We start from the raw sequence: 22,169 nt of genomic DNA on the forward strand, positions 1-22,169 counted from the left end.
GGGTCTTGCTTTGTCGCCAAGGCTGGAGTGCAGTGGTGTGATTATGGCTTACTGCAGCCTTGACCTCCTGGGCTCAAGTGATCCTCCCACCTCAGCCTCCAGAGTAGCTAGGACCACAGGCATGTGCCATCACGCCCAGCTAATTAAAAAAAATTTTTTTTGTAGAGATGGTGTCTTACTACTTTGCCCAGACTGGTCTTGAACAATCCCCCCCACTCGGCCTCCCAAAGTGCTGTGATCACAGGTGTGAGCCACCGTGCCCGGTCTACTGGTGCTTTTCTGATGCTAAGACAAGGGTTATGGGTCTGGGAGGAAGAGCCCAGTGGGGAGGCACCCCCGTCGCATCTGCCCGCGTGACCTCACTGGTGGTGCCAGCCTTGACCTCTGGGCTGAGACAGTGGGTCGGGCTCTGCACTGTGGAGATGCCTTGCCTACTTCCCACACTGTGGTCTCTGGAAGGAAGTCACCATGTGCAACCCACACAGAAGGGGCACGAGCTGGGGCCCCTCCCTGCACCCCTTACTTTATTTAGAGATGAAATTTTGCTCTTGTCGCCCAGGCTGGAGTGCAGTGGCACAATCTCGGCTCACTGCAACCTCCACTTCCCGGGTTCAAGTGATCCTCCTACCTCAGGCTCCCAAGTAGCTGAGATTACAGCTGCCCACCACCACGCCTTTTTGTATTTTTAGCAGAGATGCGGTTTCACCATGTTGACCAGGCTGGTTTCGAACTCCTGACCCCAGTTGATCCACCTGCCTCAGCCTCCCAAAGTGCTGGGATTACAGGCGTGAGCCACTGCTCCTGGCCGGGCCCCTTCCTTTTAAATGTCAGCCTCTGGAGTGACCATCTGTGTCGAGTTGGGAGCTCTTCAGAATGTCCCACCCAGTTGTTGATGACTCTCTGCACTATTTATGTTGCTTTATGCCTGAACTCCTCCCAACAACGCTCTGCCCTCCACTGAGCAGGGGCTCAGAGAGGCTGTGACACCTGTCCCCAGCAACCAGTCATCTAGCACAGTGGCGCCCGGGCCCGCCTATGCCAGATGATGTCCCCTCGGCACTGCCCACCCCCTACTGCCATTGGTGAAGAACCCGGGAGCCCGTCCAGCCCATCCAGGAAGCAAAGAAATGGTGCTCCGGACACCAGGCGGACAGCTTCACCCGCCGACCCTAGCCAGGCCCAGCCACTCCCACAGCACCTGGCACGGAGTGGGAAGCAAGCAAGGGCAGGCGGGGAGAGGACAGCCTCCTGGCTCTGCCCCAGACGCCTGTCCAACAGCACTCCAGTGCCTTCCGGTCTCTCCCGCTCTGGAACTTTCCAGTTACTGATTACAAGTGCTTTAATCCAGGAATGAAATGAAGGAAGAGGAGTTCTGATTGGGTGGACCCTTCTCTTGGAGAGAAGGCAAAGCTGCCAGGCAGAGGGTGGGAGGGAGAGGAAGAGGAGAGAGGAAGCTCCCTTGACAGGCATAAAATGTCCCCATGATTGCGGACAAGTGGCTACTCTCAGGCCACATTCAGCCGAGGCCGGCTGAGGCTGGTCAGGAAGCGGGAGACGGAGGTGAAAGCGGGTTCCAGTTTTGCTAGGTGGTCACCTCGGAAAGGGCTCCTTCTGCTTAGCAAAACTCCTCAATCCTTCGCCTGGCTTGCCAGGAGAACAGCTTGCTTGAAAAGCAAAGGCTGTCATCCTGTAATTAAATCTGAGACCCCCCCCCATGTGACGTTGAGATGAAGCCACTTACATAACTCAACTAAAAATAAGCTGATGAAGGCTGCACACTTACACTCTCTGCCTCCAGCCCTCCTCTCCCCAGCGGTCCATCGTGCTGGCTGACCCACGGTCCGCGTCGCCCGCTGTGGCATCAGGTTCTTGTCTGAAGTCACTCCTGCCTCCGGCCCCACTCGGCACCCTGTGTGCATGAGGGCCCATCGCTGGTGCCCTGGCTGCAGACCCCTGGCTCAGAGCTGGGGTGCCGAGGATCCCCCAGCCCGCCCAGGCGAGGGCTGACGCTCACGAGAGGAGACCTGCTGGGTACTGGCTCCGTCTGCCTCCTTCTCAGTGACTCTGGATGAGCTGCTCATTTACAGAAACCTGCTCCCACCCCCACCCCACCGTCTGGATTTGCGAAACCTACCCCCATCCCACCCCCAGTGCAGGAAGAAGGTGACCCTGGTCTGGGTGGGGACAGAGCATCTGGGAGGGGGTGGTGGCTGGCAGTCTCGGCGGCTGGCGACACCTCTTCCGCTCTTCCTTCCTGGGAGGAGGCGGGCAGGGCGAAGCCTCTCCACTCAGTCCATGGTTTCCTTCGGGACGTCTCATAGAGGCGTGGGTGAGATCCCAGGTCTAGGCCACAGTTTCTAGCCACGCACCCCAACCTTCAGGCAAGCAGTCAGGTTCCACAGCTACCCCACCACACTCTCAGAGTCGAGGGGAACGGGAAGAGGGGGTGGTCTGTGAACACCTCCAAAATCTAATGCGTCGGGACAAGAGTGCCCTCCTACCTCCACCTGGAGCTGGCGTCAGGGCGATCTCTGGATGCCCAGCCCATAAGCCTGGCCTGTCTCTTCCTGGAACCCTTGGTACTCAACCCCCCAGCCCCCTACACCCTTTAGAAAGGCTTCCGCATCAGTGCAAAAGGCCTCACAGGACGCTGGTGAAGGCAAGCACGGAGTGCCCGGGGAACATCCTTGGTGGAGACCTTCCTGGAGACCACTGGTGCAGGGCAGATGCCAGGCGGGCACCGAGTTCCTTGCCCTTATTCTCCATTCCTACGTATGAGGACCTCACCACGTCCTGTTCTGCGCCTGTCATCAGCTGCGATGCGTCTTCGCAGGCGCTGAGGTGGCCACCTCCATGTATGGCAGGTGTTCTGATAACCCTCTTATAAGGGAAGGCCTCCGGCCCGCATTCAGCCGCTTGCCCAGCTGCCAGGTGGAGGGAGCAGGCCCAGGCACTGAGACTGCTGAGCCACTGGCCACCTGGAAAGCAGGCTGGGCTCTGAGTCGGTCACCGAATGTGAACGTGACTATCCCCTTGGACAGGAGTAGCGCGATGATGAGCAGGCCTGCCCAGGAAGTAACGCTGGGAGCTTCTAGAAGTTGGAGCGGGACCCAGGACCGTGGGAGCTTTTCCGGAGGGATCTACCTCTGCTGTGTTGCAGCTGATAGGAGCAGCAGGGCCTGGAGAAGAACTGTCCCCAGGCTGACTCCCCTCTTGGAGTGATGAGACCTCCCGTGTTTGCCTGCCAGCCTCCATCTGTCATCTTGGTTCCAGCCATTCAACTTTCCTCCAGGCGAGCAGGGCTGCTCTACCCCCACCTGCTCCGTGTTGGCCCCAGACCCAGTTCAGGCCAGTGGACGTCAGTCCTAGGGCTGCGTGTGAGGTCGGTGGGTGCAGAGAGCACAGCAGGAAGCTGGCCTAGACAGAAGGGGGTCAGGGTCAGTGGAGATGCTCCTACCTTCAGGTACATTTGTTAGGGCCAGTTTGAGCGAGCTTTCTGTCATTTGCCACCAAAAGAATCCTAGAAAATAAATATACAGGGATCTTCCCCCAAACACTGGAGACAATAAAGAAAAAGGAAGCAGCCAGGGCCAGAGCTGGAAGGAAATTCAGCTGGAGGAGAGGAGGCGCGGGGCTGTGGTGGGAGGGAGGCAACGCTTCCTGAATCTTACTTCCCTGGTCTTTCCATCCGCATGAGCCCGTGCACTAGCCCCTGCCGATGTCTGGGGGTCTGCCGGCCAGCCAGCATAGCTGGGTCTCCCCCCGGGGCCTGACCCGTTGAAGGAATGAATGAGTGACTGATTTGCCAGGGATGGGAGGCTGGGAGAGTGTGAGGTTTCATTAAAGGGAAGCGCTCAAATCTGGTGTTTTACATGTAAAGCAAATAATTCCTCTACGTTAGCCTAATTTATGTAAATATTTCTCCAAAGGAATTGTACTGGGAGACCTACGTGCCAACTCGGCCAGCTTCCCCCGCAGAATCCCCCCTTGGGACGAACCTTAAGCAGGACCCTTCCTAAAAACTGGAGGCAGCTCCGACTCCCCTATTCCTCCTACGAGGTTCCGCCACCCCCCAGGGTTTTCCACCTCCAGAGAGTCCTCCGGGGCCCTCGTTTCCTACTGCCCTCGACCCTGCCTTCCCCAGAGACCCCTTCCCCCAAGTAAACTGCCTCCAACGAGAATCTTCTGCCAGCACGAGGGTCCTCCCCTTCCCTAAGGGTCGCCCTGTCCCGAGGACTTCCAATAGGAAACTCCCTTATCCCCTCTCCAGATCCTCCTTCCCACGGCCCTCCCCTAAGATCCTCTTCCCCAACCCTCCTCCCCTAGGGTCCTCCCCTCTCCAGAATCCCAGGCCCAAGTCCCCAAGCGCTGTCTGCCTGTCTAGGGTCCTCCCCAGAGTTCACCTTCTGCAGGATCCTCCCTCCAACTCCTCTCCTCATGATGCTCCCCCGAAATCCTGCTTCTCCAAGTCGTCCCCCACTCCAGGGCCGAGCTCTCTCCAGGGTCCTCCTGCAGCACCCTCTCCCCCAGGGTTCTCCTCTCTGCCCCGAAAGGCCGGCCGGGGGGTCGCCGCCCGCCCGGCAGGCTTACCGGCGAAGCGGTGGGGTCGGGGCCTCTCCCACCTGTAAACCCGGCCCGCGGCGTCCTGCGTCCGAGCCGCTCAGGTCCCCTCCCCGCAGCGCCAGGCCGTGACCCGGCGGGCCAGCCGCCCGCCCCGAAGTGCCACTTCGCGAAGTGCCGCCTCCACGCGCGCTCGCCGCCGGCGCCCCCCGCTCTCCTCCCCGCACCTTCTGCTCCTTCTTCCTGCGCCACCCCGCCCCCGCTTCCCCGCCCCCAGCCCGGCTGTTGCCGGGCCCCCCTCAGGCTGCTCCCAGGGCCCCAGCGGCGCCGCACCTCCCCCTTCTCCCCCAGGATCGACGCCGCCACCGACCAATCGCTGCCTGGAGTCGGCCACCAGGCCCCGCCTGCGATCCCGCCCCCCTCCCCCGTCTCCGGAATCCACCAATGGAAAGGGCGGTGCGGGGGCGGGGCCTGGCGGTTGCCTAGCAGCGGCAGCGCTGGCCGGGGGCGGGTAGTCGGGGGCGGTGATGCGGGAGCGACGGGGGCGGGACGCAGGGGCGGGGACTGCCGCAGGGCGGGGCCTCAGGCGGCTATAAAAGTGGCCGCCGCCGGACAACGGGCTCTGTGGTTCGGGTGAGCTTTCCTCTTCGTGTTGCTGCTTCTGCTGCTGCTGCTGCCGCCGCCGCTCGCGCCCCTGCTCCGGTCTGTGGTGCCGCCGGGACCCAGGACCATGTCGCTGACTCGCTCAGAGGAGATGCACCGGCTCACGGAAAATGTCTACAAGGTGAGCCCCGCCGGCGCCAAGCTGAGCCTACTCCGGGTGCGCCCGGGTCCCGCGCCGCCCGCGCGCCCAAGCCCGACCGACCTGGGCGGCCCTGGGGCCGCGCGCGGGGCCAGGAGGCTAGGACTTCGGGGGTCTTCCCGGCGCAGCCACCCAGGCCCCGGGCTGCGGGGGTGGTGAGCCCGGCGCCGGCAGCTCACAGGTGGTCGCCCCCTCCCGGCCGCCCCCACCCCATGACCGCCGCGGCCCGGCCCGTCCCCAGGCCCAGGGAGTACTCCCCGCCCCGACGGCCCTTCTCGGCCCCGCGCTCCTCTCCGCGCGCCTGACTTGGCGTCGGCAGGAACGGAGCCGCGCTCCGGGCCCCGGGAGCCCTCGGACCTGTCCGGGTCGTAGCACACCCGGGCGGGGCCGGGGCGGCGGGGGCGGCGGGCCCAGGGGCTGCGGCGCCGGGACGGCGTGGGGGCTGCCTGAAGGCCGCGGCCGGCGCGCTGGCACCGTGGGGCTTTTCCAGGCGCGGTTGCGCGAGCCTCGGGCACTTCCTTCTCAACAGGCTTTCCCTTTCCACAACTCCTGCCCGGCGCCGATGCTGGGGCCTAAGGTGGGAGGTCGAAGCGCGGGCAGGCTGGATGGGTGGACGGATAATCCGTCATCTTATGTAACCGCGGAGAGAGAAGACTAATTGTGTAGGAGGCTGACGTGCCTACCTTTGCTTCAGATGTGTTAAGAGTGGCGTCCACGTTCTCGTCTGTGAAATGACAGGTTCACATCCGAGGGCCGCAGAGCATCGCTGGAAGCCTCCGCTGCCGCCCCCTCCCCGGTCGTTTCTGTGGCTGGGATAGACGAACAGGGCCTTGATTTCCTCTTTCTTCAGCATCCATTCTCGGTCCGGACCCCCACGCCTGAGCCCAGCAGCTCCCGAGGGGCAGTTTCTCAGAGGAGAAACCCCTGCCCTGGGTGGCCCTGGGTCCTAGGCGATCTCTTACAACAAAGATGTGCTTTGTTCCAAAACTGTCTGAAGGTTCAGTGACAGGCTGGGCTTTGAGTGGAGTGGGTATTTACCCGGCAGTTGCTGGTTCATGCCTCCTAACCGGATTGCGCCCTGCCCGGCAGAGTAACAGTTTCTGATTGTGTTAGGCGGCCAAGGCGTGCCTGGCCGGGGGTCTGCAAAGCGCTCTTAGTCCTCAGGCTTCGGAGAGCCAGATGGAGGCTTCTGGGGTGGTCCCTCTGGTTCCAGCCGGAATGCAGGGGGCAGATTGCATTTGAATACAGCTTTCAATAAAGCTTGTGAAGTTGGGGCCACGTCCGTCTGGAAGGATTCCGAAGGCGGGTGCCGTCGACTAGATGAGTCCTCAAGCCATGTCGGAGCCCCTGGTACACAGGATTCAGGGTGACCTGAGGAGTCGGCTTGGGAAAGGCACAGGCCCTGCGGTTAGGTTTGGTTTCACAGAGTCTGTGGCATACGGTTGTGGTCTTGTTGCTCTGTGGAAGCACACGCCGTCAAGGGAGGGAGGTTTATTAAATTATTAGTCATTAGTTCCATTACGACTTGTTCGTGATTGCAGAGTGGAAGAGAAGTACCACGGCGGAACCTTTTTCCTGTTTTCTCTGCTTCTGCACTGAAACCAGAAAGTAGGAACTTTCGTGGTGAGACTTGTGGCAGGGTGGGGGGTACGTGGAGTGGTTTTGCTCTGGGGGACCGACCCCGTGATCGTCCTTAATAAAACTCTCCTAACTGGCAGTCGGCCTTCACCTAGATGGAGCTGTAATTTATCTGCGGGTCTGAGTGAAATCTGTTGGCAGGAGGGTGGCAGGAAAACTCTTTAAGACTGAGTGTTTGGGGACTTTGAGCCCCTATGGACGCAGACTAGCAGGTCCGGAGCACGTGAAACACACAGGTTCTGCCTTTCGTCTTCCACGGGTGGGTTAATTGGTGATTTTCTCAAGTGAAGATGTGGCGGTTGATGATTTGATTTGGCAGGGCTGGGCGCGGTAGGCCCGAGGTGTCTGAAGGGCCGATCCACTTTGGAAAGGCTCTGCCCTGGCGACAGGCTTGCACGGCTGCTGCACACAGGCGGGGTTGGTTTTGTAGGTAGGTGGCTCTGGCTGCCACTCTGGGTGCCTGACTGCTGAGTCTTTGAGTCCTGGTGCTGTTACCTTTTGTGCTTTGTCACTGGGGATCTCAAGGTGCCTTGGTAGTGCCGGTACTGGTTGGGCAGCCTTGCCAGTGTCGGCCAGGCAGAAACTCAGCCCACATGGAGACACAGTCAGGAGACCGCGGAAGCCACCGGTGTGCACGCCTGGGCCGGTCCAGCCGGTCCAGGCAGTGCTAAGCTCCGTCGTCTCCTGGGACGGGGCTGCCTCTGGCATCCCTTCCCGGGGCCGCTCCTGTGCCTGGGTTGGCGGCTTGCAGAGCCCTGGCAGTGCCTCTTGGAATGGCTGGGCTGTGGCCTGCTCAGTGTCACCCGTGATGCGGCTCAGCTGTTTGGTTTGGCCCTTGCATCGCCTCAACTGCAGTTCTGAGTGGTGTTTGCCTTGGCAAAGGAGGACGCTTGTCCTTGGCCTTGCTGATTAAAAATGTGAGAATAAAAAGTGCAGTTTTGATTTTCTTCCCTGTAAGAATCTGTAACGCAGACTTTGACCTCTTTTCTGGTGGCTCCATTCCCTTGGGAACTGTGTCCTCGGGGAATTTCATGGAAAATGACGGGGAGGGGAGGAGAACGCTTGCCAGTGTTTGCAGGGAACACAATCTCAGACCTTCTGGGGGCAGCACCTGGGCTGGGCCCTGCAGGGGTTGGGAGGGCGAGGCGAGGAAGACCCCTTCCTCAGGAGCCCGGGCCGGGCCCTTGCTCAGGCAGCCCTGGGTAATGGCCCAGATGGAGGGATGCAGTGCTGGAATCTGCCTCCCCCAGATGACTGAGTGGTCTTTGGTATTAAGGCTACTGAAACTGCAGCCCTCTTGCGGGAGCCCCGAGCATCCCTGCGTGCTGAGGGGCTGGCTCTCTGGCTGGCTGTGGCTCCCGGAGTGCCAGGCGACTGCCAGGTGGGTGTTTTCCTCACGGTCTTGTGTCCGCAGAGACGCCCTGGCTCCCAGGTGACCCGTGCATGACCTGGAGTGTGGCGGCTCCAGCACCTTCTCTGGGAATAGTGCCATTGAGCCACAGCCTGTCCTAGAACATGTGCGGTGGGAGAGCATCCGGGGAGGAGGAGGAGTCCCTGTTACAGCCGTGGCCGCGGCCTTTGTGGTGCCGAGGCTCCTGGCCCTGGCTGGTCACTCTCGCAGCTGGTGGGGAAGCCAGCCTGGCAGGGCCGCGGTCATGCTTCGAGGAGACGGGTGCCACAGGGTTGCTGGAGCCAGGAGCCAGTTGGGTTTGCCGCCTCTGGTGTGATTGGTAAGCGCTTGTGCCAGGTGGTGGGTGTCACGTGCTGGGTGGCGGGGAGCCCACTGCCGGCTTTTCTGCTCCAGGCCCGGCTGCTCCTCTCTGCTACATCCAGCTTCTTCGTGGGATGTGCAGAGCTCACCGTCCTCTCCATTTGGAGACTGTGGTGCAGGGAGGTCTCTGACAGGCACCTCCTGGCATTGGAGCCACCTGCCTAGGGGGCAGCAGACCCGGCACCTGAGGAGGAGGGAAGTCACAGTGCTGAGCCCAGCTCTGTGCACGTGTGTGTCCATGTGTGTACGTGTGCATGCGGTGCTTTGTTTTCAGGGATACTTCCTGGGGTGGCCCCTGTGGGCACCGTCTTGCCGCAGGGCGGCGGGGTCTGCTGCCACTGAGTAGACCTGGCCTGTGTTTTCTCCCCGTGTGCATGTCATGTTCTCTGCTCCCTGCCCTCGCCACCGCCAGCCTTTTAGCATGGTGCATGTCTCCCGGAGTCGTGCTGATGTGGTCCCCTCGGCAGGGTGGCCAGGGCACAGAGACCAGTTGCCGCGTCTCGCTGCCCTCTGGGCTGCCCAGCCTCTGTGGGCTTTGGTCCCGGGCACTGTCCTGCCAGTGTTGGCTCCAGGGTGCGCGGCCCTTCTGCTGGCGCTTGCTCAGCGTCCCATGCCTGCTGGCCCCGGGCAGTGTCCAGCACTCGCTTGGCATCCCATGCCTGCTGTGCCGTTGGTGGTTGCGTGAGGTCCGTGTCTACCAATGGATGTGACCAGGCGGTTCTGGGACGTGGTGCTTGTGGAGTTGTGGGCTGAGTGGGAGAGTGTCTTTTCCATGCCTGCTGTCCCCACAGGCCTTGCCTTGAGCAGGCGTCCTTCGTTGGGGAGATTGGTTGACTCATGGGACTGACCAAGTGGACTTGAGGTTCAGGGTTAAAATGAAGGCCGGTGCTGCCTTGGGCTTTCAGGGGCCACCATTAGAGGGGAGGGCAGTGCGTGGGAGCTGCCGGGAGCTGTGTTCCTGTTGCTGTCTTGTTTGCAGCTGAAGGTTTCAAAGGTCGAGGCCTGAGGGCCATGCCCTGTCTACTGGCCACGGGCACCATGGCCTGAGTTGTCCAGGATAGGTGGTCTTGCAGGGGAGGGCTGCTGTGTGACCTGGCCACTGAACAGGAGAGGCCTATCCCCCTTCCAAGCTCCAGGAGGCGGGCTGGCCAGGAGGCTGAGGCCCGGTGCGTCCTTCTCCCCAGTTCACAGGTCTGGGTCCTGGTCGGGGGAGTAACCCCAGCATCACTGCAGGAGTGGCAGGTGGTGAGCAGAGCTGGACGTCACCACTTGTCCCCATCCAGAGCTGGACGTCACCACTTGGCCATGCAAGCATGGCCCTCTCTGCCAGCTGCCCTGGGCTGGCGTTGCCTGTGGCTGCCACCACAGGTGGGGGACACTTGCATTGTCTGTGGAGCTGGGATGCCACTGACTGCTGGCTGGCTCCTGTCCTTCCTTGCACTGAGCCAGAGTCTGCCCTGTGTTGCCTTCCCTGCCTCCTTGTCTGGGTGACTTTCTTTGAGGCCCCAGGATAGGGAAACATCTTCGTGGCTGCACAGAGCCTGTGGTCCCCTGGAAGCTCTGTATTTGGGCGGCCGGCGCTGTCAGCCGCCCCCCAAAGCCTGCACTAAGATCCCTAGTAATTACAGGCAGGCGGGCATGGAGCTGGCACCGGCCTCCAACGCACTTCCACCTCCCGCGAGCGCTGATTCATTCCTGGCCCCTGGTGGTTCCTGTACAGCTGCACGATGACTCGAGGGGCCTCAACCCAGAGGCAGAAGGGGAGGCCGAGAAGGGACCCGTTTGGCTGTGACTGCAGGGGCTCGATCTCTCCTGCCCACGATGCCTCCGGTGGGTCTGGAATGGTGGCCAGCCTGTGAGGGGGACCCACTGGTATTTGGGAATGAACATATCTCGTTTCTGGATTCTGGAGCGCTCATGCTTGAATCACTGTCCGCCTTTGTTGAGGTCTGCTCGCTCCAGCTGTCTGCTCCTCAAGCAGTGGCCGGGGCCCTCTGAGGGCTCCCTGGAGGTGGTGGCGGCTCGTACCGCACATGGTTGGAATCCCTGTCTCCCAGGGCTGTGGGCAGTGCAGGCTGAGGAGGTGGCCCTGGTGGGGGGCTGGCCTAGGCAGGCTGAGGACTGTTTCTCCTGCTGTGGCCCAGGGGCTCTTGGTGTTGGTCCTGCACCAAGGGGACCAGAAAGCCCAGGGAACAAGAGTGGAGTAGGCGGTGGAGATGGTGGGGAGGTAGGTCTGAGCCCATGCTGTGCTGAGAAGTCCCTTCCAGGGGGCAGGAGGCTGGGGGTCTGCCCCTGGCGGGGGCCCGTTTCTGCCTGCCAGGCACAGTGACACTCTCAGCATCCCCCTCAAGTTATCCCCGATTTGTCCTTGGTCTTTTTGACTCACGCTACAGAGCCTTGTCTGCTGGCTCTTGGTTTGGGCACCCCTGAGCCTTGGAAAATCCTGCCTGGTCCTTGGGCTTCCTGCCAGGCCTGCCAGGAGGAGTTTTGCCTGGCCTGTTCCCTGGCCATATGACCTTGGCCAACTCTTGCTCCCTGGGCAGTGGGTACAGTGGGCAGGATGCTCCCAGGGTCCATCCCATGTCCGGTGGCACCAGCCTTGGTATCCTCAGTGCTCTTGTCCTCACTCTGATGGGCGGGGGTGGGATGCGCGCAGCACCATCAGATCTGATGTCCTGGGCCGTGAGGTGCTGGGGACCCCTTGGAGAGGAAAAGGCTGTCAATTATAACAGGGTGCTTTTTTTGTTGTTGCTTAGGGTTTTTATTTTATATTTACTGGAACAGTTGTCTTAAAATTGGGTAGTGTTTTGTTTTTTATTTTGAGACAGAGTTTCGTTCTTGTTACCCAGACTGGAGTGCAGTGGCACCATCTTGGCTCATTGCAGCCTCCACCTCCCAGGGTCAGGTGATTCTCCTGCCTCAGCCTCCCAAGTACCTGGGATTACAAGCACGCGCCACCACGCCTGGCTAATTTTCTATTTTTAGTAGAGACGAGGTTTTTCCATGTTGGTCAGGCTGGTCTCGAACTCCCAACCTCAGGTGAGCCACCTGCCTCAGGCTCCCAAAGTCCTGGGCTTACAGGTGTGAGCCACCGCACCTGGCCCTGTTTGGGTAGATTTTTAAATAATCATACGTTGAATTCATGTGAAGTAGGTTGGTAGGGTTTTCCTAAAGCTTACTTTGCATGGAGAGCCTGACTTCTGAGCCACGTTTCCGCTCTGGGCTGTCAGTGTGCGTGTCCACTGGGCACCTGCCCCTGAGCCGCCAGGGGTGCCAATGCCAGAACAGCTCCTGAGCCTGGCTCTGAGATTTTCTCCCACGCCCCTGCTCTGCCATTTTTGTTACTGGCACTTTTTTTTTTTTTTAAGACAGAGTCTCGCTCTCTTGCTCAGGCTGGAGTGCAGTGGCATGTTCTCAGCTCACTGCAAGTTCCACCTCCTGGGTTCACACCATTCTCCTGCCTCAGCCTCCCGAGTAGCTGGGACTACAGGTGCCCGCCACCTCGCCCGGCTAGTTTTTTTGTATTTTTTTTTTAGTGGAGACGGGGTTTCACTGTGTTAGCCAGGATGGTCTCGATCTTCTGACCTCGTGATCCGCCCGTCTCGGCCTCCCAAAGTGCTAGGATTACAGGCTTGAGCCACCGTGCCTGGGCCTTTTTTCTTTCTTTTCTTTTCTTTTCTTTTTTTTTTTTTTGGAGACAGCGTCTCGCTTTGTTTCCCAAGCTGGAGTGCAGTGGTGTGATCACACCTCAGCTTACAGTCTCAACCTCCTGCGGTTACACAGTCCTCCTGCCTCAGCCACCTGAGTAGCTAGGACCACAGGTGTGCCCCACCTGTGTGCCTGGCTAATTTTTTTTTTTTTTTTTTTGGTGGAAATGGGGGTCTTGCTATGTTGCCCAGGCTGATCTTGAACTCCGAGGCTCAAGCAGTCCTCCCACCTTGGCCTCCCAAAGTGCTGGGATTCCATGTGTGAGCAAAGGCACCCTGGTGCTTTCTTGGTCAGTAGGTTTTCAGACAGTGGCCAGGTCTCCTGTTCCTTCTTTGGACGGTCCTTATGTGTTTTGTACACTGAGCTGTCCAGGCGTGCCACTGCCTGGTTGTGGCAGGGGAGAGTCAGCAGGTGGGCCATGCGAGGTGATCGCCCGCGTGTCATAACTGCCCCAGTGGGAGTCGCAGGACGCGAATGGTGGAATGCGCTGGGGTAGCCCAGGTGCCTGTGCTGGTAAAGAGCGACATCTTGACTTTAGAATGGGGGTGGGGATGGTGGTGGGGGAGAGGGCATCCTCTGACCGCCGGAGCTGGAATCTGTCCAGTAGAGGGTTTGTCTCACCCAGAGCCAAGCGTGGTCTGGGTGGATGCTGCTAGTGCCAGGCAAAGTGGCCTTGCCACTTCTAGACGGGGGCTTTAATTTAATTTAATTAAGACAGAGTCTTGTTCTGTCACCTAGGCTGGAGTGCGGTGGTGTGACCTTGGCTCACTGCAGCCTCTGCATTCTGGGCTCAAGCAATTCCAGGAAGCTGGGATTACAGGTGTGCAGCACCACACCTGGCTGTTTTTTGTATAGATGGGGTTTCACCATGTTGCGCAGGCTGGTCTGTAACATCTGGGGTCAAATGATCCTCCCACCTTGGCCTCTCAGAGATTACAGGCATGAGCCACTGTGTCCAGTCTAGGTGGGGCTTTTAAACCAGTGGGTGTGGTAGAGGCCGAGATGCCGCCTCCTGATGTGAAGTGGACCTGGGTCCTCGTACACTTCTTTTTCTTCTGAGCTTGTCCAGCCTCCTCTTCCCTGGCCGACTCTGTCTGGCAGAGGAGGCCTGTGTCCGTCTCCATTTGTTCCACCATGGAAAGCCCGTCCTCACGCAGTCCAGGCATGGATGGAACACCAGCCTCCACCTGTCCTGCCCCTGAGCTGAGACTCCAGGGCCTCGGTGACTCCAGGCCGTGGAGCAGAGCCGTGGGCTGCGGTCCAACTGGCGGCAGGAGTCCCATCTAGGGATGTGGCTGTGAAGCTGGGGTACTGGGGCGTGGGTGGTGGTACCGCTGTCTCACGCTCTGGCTCTGGGGACGGCTGGGCCCACAGCATCCTGGCACCCTGGAGCCCTCGCCACTGCTCACACCGGAGCGTCCTGGCACCCGGGAGTCCTCACCGCTGTCCGCACTGGAGTGTCCTGGCACCCGGGAGCCCTCGCCACTGCTCGCACTGGACACTGCGCTGGGTGTCCTCTGTGCACAGCCTCGTTACTGTTGCTTCGTGTGCGGGTCCTGGGTGTCCCTGCCTGACAGGGGATCCTCGGTTCGGGGGGAGAAGTGTGTCCCCGCCCATCAGCTGGAGTGGCTGAGCCCATTGAAACCGGCCAGCCAACTCCAGGGCCCTCTGGCTCTCCAGCTGTGTGTCTGTCCTTCCGTTCAGGAGTTCGAGGAGTTCAGGAAGGCATTCTCGCTGCTGGGCCTCTGTTTTCTCATTAGTTCAGTGAGACCATAGTGTATTTCCTGGCACAGAGAGAGTACTGAGTAAGTGGTGGTCACGATCGCTAGCTCGTGGGACGGAAAGTTCTTCAGAGATCAGAGGTCAGCGGTCCGGAGCAGGAAAGCCCCACCCCGAGGCTGCTTGTCGCTGTCCTGGGCGCCTGTGTTCCTGAGTGTGGCTGCAGCCCCCGGGCTGGGCCACACCTCCCACCTGCCTGACCTGAGGTTGGCAGGAGAAGGGGCGGTACAGGCATTCCAAGGCTGCCTGCCTGCTTGCTCAGCCACAGTCACTCCTCCAGCAGTGAGCCCAGCCCGAAGACCCGGCCAGAGCCTTCACAGGGAGGGGATGGGGCAGTGGCCTCGGGGGTTCTTGCAGGCCAGGCGGTGACCAGACTTGGGTCTGCGATTGGCGGTAATGAGTGACCTAGTGACCAGGCCTCTCCACTTTGGAGGGGGACTGACAGTGCCACAGACGGGTGAGCGCACAGGAGGGCTGCGGCGCCCGGCTGGTCCCTATGGTGTCTGTGCCCTTTTCTGTCCTTATTGTAAGGCACTGGTCATATGGGATTAGGGCCCGCCCCAGTGACCCGAGTTACTTTTTTTTTCTTTTTTGAGACGGAGTCTTGCTCTGTTGCCCAGGCTGGAGTACAGTGGCGCGACCTCGCCTCACTGCAAGCTCCGCCTCCCAGGTTCACACCATTCTCCTGCCTCAGCCTCCCAAGTCGCTGGGACTACAGGCACCCGCCACCGTGCCCGGCTAATTTTTTTGTATTTTTAGTAGAGACGGGGTTTCACTGTGTTAGCCAGGATGGTCTCGATCTCCTGACATTGTGATCTGCCCAACTTGGCCTCCCAAAGTGCTGGGATTACAGGCGTGAGCCACTGCGCTCAGCTGACCCCAGTTACTTTTATCATCTCCTTAAAGACTCTGTTTCCAAACACAGTTGCACTCGGTGATGCTTGGGATTAGGACTTCAACACATGCGTCTTGGGAGGGGACACAGTTCAGCCATGACACCCAATGGGCCCCACCCTGCGACGGAGGTACAGTAGCTGCTGGAGGGGCCAAGTCTCCCATGCTGCCTGGAGGTGGCCACCTGTCTTCAGGCTGATTGCATTAGGAGCCTGTGATGGTTTTCTCCTCTAACCTCAGAGTGCAGCCTGCAGTTTATGACAACAGGAAGGTTTCTACAGGGACAGCTGATTCCATTGAACGAGCAGTCAGCTGGTGAGGGGCCAGCTCAATGCTGGCCACAGGTAAAGGCAGCCAGAATGCACTGTCCTGTATGGGCTGGGCACCCCGTGAGGCTGAGCAGTTGTTAAGTTCTGTGACCCAGGCCAGGGTGGCCAGACAGTGGAAGGTGTTTGTAAGGGGCTATGTCCCCATTGAAGCTGGGATAGGCAGGATGTGCCTCTCGGACAGGAAGGAAGTGGCCAGGCTACTTGGTGCTGTGTTTGGACTTTGCTGGGCTGTGGCTCCTCCTGCGCGGGCCGGGTAATGGTGTCCTGCGTGCAAGGCCCCACGTGTGGCCTTTGTCCTTGTGGGCCTCTGCTCCTGGGGACCTCATTCAGGAGGGCTCAGACTTGGGGGCCCCTGAGAGTTGCGGACCCCAGGAGAAAGCTTGCAGAGGGCGTGCAGGTGTCCAAGGCCCATGGAAAGGGAGATGCTGCCGAAACCCTGAAAGGGAAGCAGGGCCCCGGGCTGGGAGCCCAGGGGAATGGCTGTGTGGCCCTTCCCGCAGGCGGAGGGCAGAAGTGCCTGGCTCAGGAGCTGGCCTTAGCGTTGGCATTTGTCTCTGTTGTTTTTAGTTGCAGCATTCATGTTCCCTGTCTTGGGGCCTTCCCAGGAGCCTGGCGGGTAGGGCAGGCAGCATGAGGGAAGGAGTCCCTGCACCTCGGGCCCCTCCTGGTGGAGGACCACCTGCTCCTCTGGTCACATCTGGGCACCGTGCCAAAGACACAAGGAATCACTTTATTATGATGATGCCTTTTCTGGGGTGCTTCTAGAGGCTGAGAACTGGAGTTACCACCTTAGGGGACATCCCAGCCCCTCATGCTGACCCCACCATGACCTGTGGCCAGGCTGCCCGGGGCCCTGCGGGAGTCCCTGGTATGGGTGGGACCTGGGTGTCTGTCTTCGGGTTTCCAGGAGGGGCTGGGATGTGCTCTCCATCTGTCTGACCTGTGTGGCTCTGGGGAGCCTGGGTCAACCAGGCTGTGCCGAAGCCGCCCTTGGAGAAGCCTAGTGGCCCCTCCTGACCCCCCTGTTCTGGAACAGGCTGGCCCCCTCCTGCCTCCAGAGAGGCACCTGCTTCCGGACACCCACAGCCCTCTGTGGGGTCTCATGGCCTGTGGGGGCTCATGGTGGGGGTGCCTGGCATAACAGAGGGGTTTGGCCACAGAGTTTTCTCCTGCCCTTGACTGTGGGGACCCCATTAGTACAGGGAGGCAGAGCTGCCAGCTCCTGTACCCCCAGCCACAGAGGGTAAGGAGGAGGGTGCTGTTTCTGCCTGGTTTGTCACCGTTCCTCTTGGGATCCCGTTCTGCAGCCTCCAGCTCACCTTCAGGCTCCTGTCCTCACCCTACGGGCTGTTTCATCCCAGAAGCTTCCATGCATTCCCTTGTTTCCTAAATCCGTGTACATGCGTTTGTAGTTTGTCTGACTCTAACCAAGTAAGATGCAGTTCAAGATCTGCCTCCTCCAGGCAGCCCTCCCAGCTGGGCTCCTGGAGTTGGTTTTTTTCCTTCAGGAAGGATCCTCCAGGACAGATGTCCAAGTGTTTAGAGGGGACAGGACCGTCCACGCCACTCCAGCCAGGCTTCCTTCACACCGCCACAGCCCCCACTCCTTGTCCGGTGAGCCAGCTCCCAGGGCCTGGAGCTCATCAGTGCTCCTGTGTGTGGGGTCAGCAGTGGCTTGCCCTGGAGGACGCTGCCGCCTTCCCGATGCTCTCTGCCCACAGAAACCCCCAACCCCCCTGGCAGCCAAGGGAACTGAGCCTGTGGCCCCCGGACAGCAAGCCCTGAGGTGTCCTCCTAGGAGGACACTGTCCACTGCTGCAGGGCCCCTCCTGCACCTCCCTCCTCTGTGCTGGACATGTGGCCTGGGGCTTCCGGGCTTGGCTCTGTCCCATGTTGCCTTCCCTGGAGCTTGGCTTCCTAGACAGGGTCCCACCAAGCCTACATGGACCAGAGCCGTGGGTGCAGTGAGGTCCGTGTCTGTGTGTGGGGCCCTCACGCTGTGGCCGTGGTGGCACAGTGGGCTGGGGGAAGCCCTTCTGGCGCTGCTGGCCCTGCAGCTGGCACCGGCTTCTGCCTGTTGCAACAGAGGTGGAAGTGAGGGCAGTGGTCCAGTGGGCAGCAGCAGCCTGGCCCCTCAGGAACTGTGCCAGTCCGTGGATGAGGGAGTGGGTGGGCAGGGCCCCTCCCCGCAACAGTCAGCCGCCGTGGGCATTGGCCCTCCTGGGGAGGCCAGACGGGATCGAGTCACCGTTTTTCCTGATACTGCTGGAATGTGGCCTCGGGGAGCATGTCGGGTACAATACCAGGAGCGATTGAGGGAGAGGGACCAGGCTGGGTGTGTAGTCAGCAGGGTCGAGGCCAGGACTCTGGGCTCCACCAAGAGCTAGTGGGCCGGCCCCTGCCTTCCTGAGCCTCACTTTCATTTTGTCCATATGTGAGATGGGACAGTGACTCTCATGGAGGGGCTGGGTGAGGATTAGGGTGATGAGGGTCTAAGGCAGCTAGAGAAGGTCCCAACATTGATTCTTTGTCTTCTTCTGAGTAGATAGAAGACACAGCTCAGCCTGGCTACACACAGACACATGCAGCACACATGGGTCCACATGCGTCCCGCACAAGCGTGAGTGTACATGCACAGGTAAACATGCAGCTCATGCCCGCAGCGCACACGGGTCCATGTGTGTCCCACACACGCATGAGTGTACATGCAGAGGTAAACATGCGTGCAGTACATGGCCGCAGCACACACAGGTCCACGTGCATCCAGCACACACGTGAGTGTACATGCACAGGTAAACATGCAGCCCATGCCCACAGCGCACACGGGTCCATGTGCGTCCCGCACACGCGTGAGTGTACATGCACAGGTAAACATGTAGCTTATGCCCACAGCACACACGGGTCCACGTGCGTCCCGCACACGCGTGAGTGTACATGCACAGGTAAACATGCAGCTCATGCCTGCAGCACACACGGGTCCAGCTCATGCCTGCAGCACACACGGGTCCACGTGCGTCCGGCACACGCATGAGTGTACATGCACAGGTAAACATGCAGCTTATGCCCACAGTGCACACACGGGTCCATGTGCATCCAGCGCACACGTGAGTGTACGTGCACAGATAAAGATGCGTGCAGTACATGGCCGCAGCACACACATGGGTATATGTGCATGCATGGGTCCATACGCACACAGGCCCTAGGGGTGTGGCCATACATGCCCACCCTGGCATCTGCCTTGAGGGGCTGGAGGGAGGTGGGGGACGCTCTCCGTCCACAGAGAGACTGCTTTTGTATGTGGCCGCCCTGCCAGGAAAGCGCTGGAGACGCGGCGTCACAGGAGGGAGAGCCAAGGGGTAAAGATAATTCCTGAGTGGGTGGAAGGTGGGCCCCAGCACGGCCCAGGAGCGGACAGGAGAGCGAAGTCCTTTGGCAGAGCTTCTTTCTATACACGTATTGGCTGCTTTCCTTTGTTGCCCAAGTTGGGAGGACGTGGAGATGATGGGGGTTTTGCTGCCTTGCGCCTGCACGGGCCAGGCCGGCCCGCAGCCCTGAATCATAATGGCCACAGTCTCCAGGCTGGCCAGCAGTGTCCGGCAGCTCGCCAGCAAAAGGGCTCCCTGGGCTCATCGACATGAGCCCTCTAACTGGCCACCTCTAACTGGTGGCCACCTCTAACTGGTGGACACGGCCCTCCCATTTGTACCTTCAGAAATGCATAGCCGGGGTCCCTGGGGGCTGTAGTAGGGACAGCTGGGGTCCCTGCTGTGGTCAAGGCCTGGATTTCATGCGACTCCAGGGCCACTGGAACATCCATCTCTATGGGTCTCCCAACAGGAGGGCAGCCAAGCATGCGGGCAGCCCTGGGCAGGGACGCCTCCTCACCTGGCGTTTCGCAGCATGAGTCCTATGAGGGGAAACCTTCCATGGCATGTGTGGGAGCCTCTTGTGGGCAGACCCGCCGAAGATCACCACCCCGGGGTGGGAAAGGTGTTCCCTGGTCAGTAGTGAATAAACAAACAGGGAACCGGAAGTCCCTGCCAGCCCAGAACGCTGCCCGGGGAGCCAGCACGTGGTCACCGGGGCACAGCAGAGCTCTGCACGAGCCGGGCTGCGTTTGCGCCGCACAGGTCCTAGAGTTTGAGGACAGTGTGATGGTTGCTCATGGTGTAGGATTTCTCTCCTGGCAGGGGGGATGGGGTCACAGAACCCCTGCACGGCGCTCTCTGTGCCCATAGCCCCCAGGAGCCTCTTAGTTTTGTTGTGGTCTTGAGGATGGCACGACGTGTCTCTGAGCACCCTCAGTGTGGACAGCTGGGCTTTAAACTCACTTCAGACCTGCCGTGTGGGGGTGGCCCCTCTGAGAGCTTGAGGTTATTTTCTTGTGCAGTTTCTCCCTCCCAGTCTAGGCTTTTCTGTTTTTGCAGCCCTTTGGTGTTGGTAAGAAACAAGCTCCCTTCCCCTTTTAAAGCCCACAGACCTCCCCGCCCCGACCAGCACTGTCAGGGCGTCAGGGTGTCTGAGCTCAGCTCCTTCCTGGCGGCATCCTGCAAAAAGATACACTCGCTCCATGACTTGGAAAAGCCGCGTTGGTGTGGCTGAGAACTGAGTTCTTTCCACCTGGGGCCGCCGCTGTTGGTGTTCGTTCCAGAGGAGCTGGAGCTGCCTGTCACTGGCTCCCCGGCCCCCACCCCAGGACCCCCGGACACTGCAGAGCCCCTGTGGGTTTTGGGCCCCCGGACCAGGACCTTGGCCTAGTTAGGGGAGTCAGAAGTGGAAGTGGAGGCGGGAGTGGAGTGTATGCCCCACAGGGGGCTGTCCTCGGGCTGGGGACCTCCACACAGGCCCACTGGGTCAGGATGGCCCCTGCCTGAGCTCTAGGAGAATGGATGGACTCGTTAGGGGGCTCAGAGAGACGCCTGACCGGGAATGGTCTCCCAGCAGAGGGGCTGGGCTCTTCATGGGCCCCTGGGCTCCTCCTGTGGCTCCCAGGAGAGGGAGGAGCCCGGAGGAGGGGTGGGTGATGCCTGCTGTGTGTGCCTGAGGCAGGGCTCCACAGAAGCCTCTCTTCGGGCCCAGGGGCTGGATGCAGACGTAGGAGGAGGAACTGGCCCTTCCGCCTGGGAAGGGGAGTCCCCCCTTACAATGTCTGCTCAGTGGAATTGATGCCTCTGCCATTGCCTTCGGGCCAGGACGGCAGCACCTGTGTGTCCTGGCCGCCGCCCCTCTCTTGCAGATGGAGGCAGGGCCATGCCCAGGTGGCCTGGTGGCTGTTCCCTGCCCATTTTCTCCTGCATTCCTTCCGTGTGAGCTCAGCTGCTGCACTAAGGAAGCGAAACCTTGGGGCTGCCCCGTGCGTCATGCAGTGGGCATGGCTGCCGTGCTGACCCGCCGTGGTTGGCCCTGGGTGGCTCCTGGCCTGTTTCTCCTGCTGCTCAGGATGTTAGTGGAGCTCACAGGGCTCAGGTTGAGCCGCCTCTTCTGCCCGGGGGTCTGTGGGGGTCATGGTCCTGAAGCCAAGCACGTGGGGCTCTTGTGAGCGAGGGGTCTGCTCTGGCATGCCCACCCTCTGTGGTAGTGTTTTCACACCTGTGTCACATAGGGTGAGAAACATGCTTGATGCTGCATCTCAGCACACACACTCACAAATGTGTACATGCACACGCGAACACACGTGCACACATGCGTGTGTCTGTACGCGCACACATGCACACAGATGTGCATGCAGACATGAGCACACACACACCAGAACACTAGAATCGGCCGCATCCACCTCACTTGGCTGATGCCCTCTTCTGCTTGAGTTCATTACAATTAACACGCATCCGGCAGCATTTCCTGAGCGTCAGTCCCGATCTGCTTGATCCGTTTGAACCAGGCTGCCGAGAGCGCTCCAGGTCGCAGCATTCTCCTCTCTGCTGGTAACTCTCAGGCGTCGTCTCTGGCTCACGTTCTCCTGGGCGCCAGACCCATCTTACACACTCCCTGTGTGGCCTCCCTGCCCCGGCTCCCAGGTGCTCCTGGGAGTTAAAGCGTCCAGGCTCCTGGTTCATTGCTAAGTATTTAGTTCAGTGCTGAGCCTGCTCTGCTGCAGCGTCCCCGCCCCTAGAGCAGAGGCCTGCGTGGTACGTGCCTCTCTTCTCCTCTGACATCCCGGAGCGTCCAGTGGGTCTCCCGGCATATGCCAGGGCCCTTGGCTAAAATCTAGTCTCCCCTGAGCAGCCAGAGGGATCTCTTCTGGTTGTTTTTTTGTTTTTGTTTTTTAAAATTTTTTATTTATTTTTTTGAGACGGAGTCTCACTGTGTTGCCAGGCTGGAGTGCAGTGGCGTGATCTCTGCTCACTGCACCCTCCGCCTCCCAGGTTCAAGCGATTCTCCTGCCTCAGCCTTCCAAGTAGCTGGGATTATAGGCGTCTGCCACCACGCCCAGCTAATTTTTGTATTTTTAGTAGAAACGGGGTTTCACCATGTTGGCCGGGATGGTGTCGATCTCCTGACCTTGTGATCCACCTGTCTTGGCCTCCCAAAGTGCTGGGATTATGGCCATGAGCCACCATGCCTGGCCTGTTTTATTTTTTTATTTATTTTTATTATTTATTTATTTATTTATTTTTTTGAGATGGAGTCTCGCGCTGTGTCACCCAGGCTGGAGTGCAGTGGCGCGATCTCGGCTCACTGCAAGCTCCGC

At 59.9% G+C, this 22,169-nt stretch overlaps 1 protein-coding gene and 1 long non-coding RNA gene across 5 annotated transcripts in view; one reads left to right on the forward strand and one right to left on the reverse strand.

Moving 5' to 3' along the window:
• Positions 1-1,641: 1,641 nt before the first annotated feature.
• Positions 1,642-4,915, reverse strand: LOC112609750. The gene is made up of 2 exons (XR_003116234.1): positions 4,591-4,915; positions 1,642-3,417 (listed from the first exon to the last, which is right to left on the reverse strand). It is a non-coding gene; the product is annotated as an uncharacterized LOC112609750 (long non-coding RNA).
• Positions 4,916-5,155: 240 nt separating this feature from the next.
• BAIAP2 (BAI1 associated protein 2) overlaps positions 5,156-22,169 on the forward strand; it is an 82,888-nt gene continuing 65,874 nt past the window's right edge. For 3 of the 4 annotated variants that reach the window (XM_025361483.1, XM_025361481.1, XM_025361482.1), the window contains exon 1: positions 5,156-5,344. In XM_025361483.1, the coding sequence (XP_025217268.1) occupies positions 5,291-5,344 (54 nt within the window). In that variant the 5' untranslated portion in view covers positions 5,156-5,290. The remainder of the gene's footprint in view (positions 5,345-22,169) is intronic. The other variant, XM_025361484.1, reaches the window with a different exon arrangement.

Source organism: Theropithecus gelada, chromosome 16, assembly GCF_003255815.1.
Source record: "Theropithecus gelada isolate Dixy chromosome 16, Tgel_1.0, whole genome shotgun sequence".
Taxonomy (NCBI): Eukaryota; Metazoa; Chordata; class Mammalia; order Primates; family Cercopithecidae; genus Theropithecus; species Theropithecus gelada.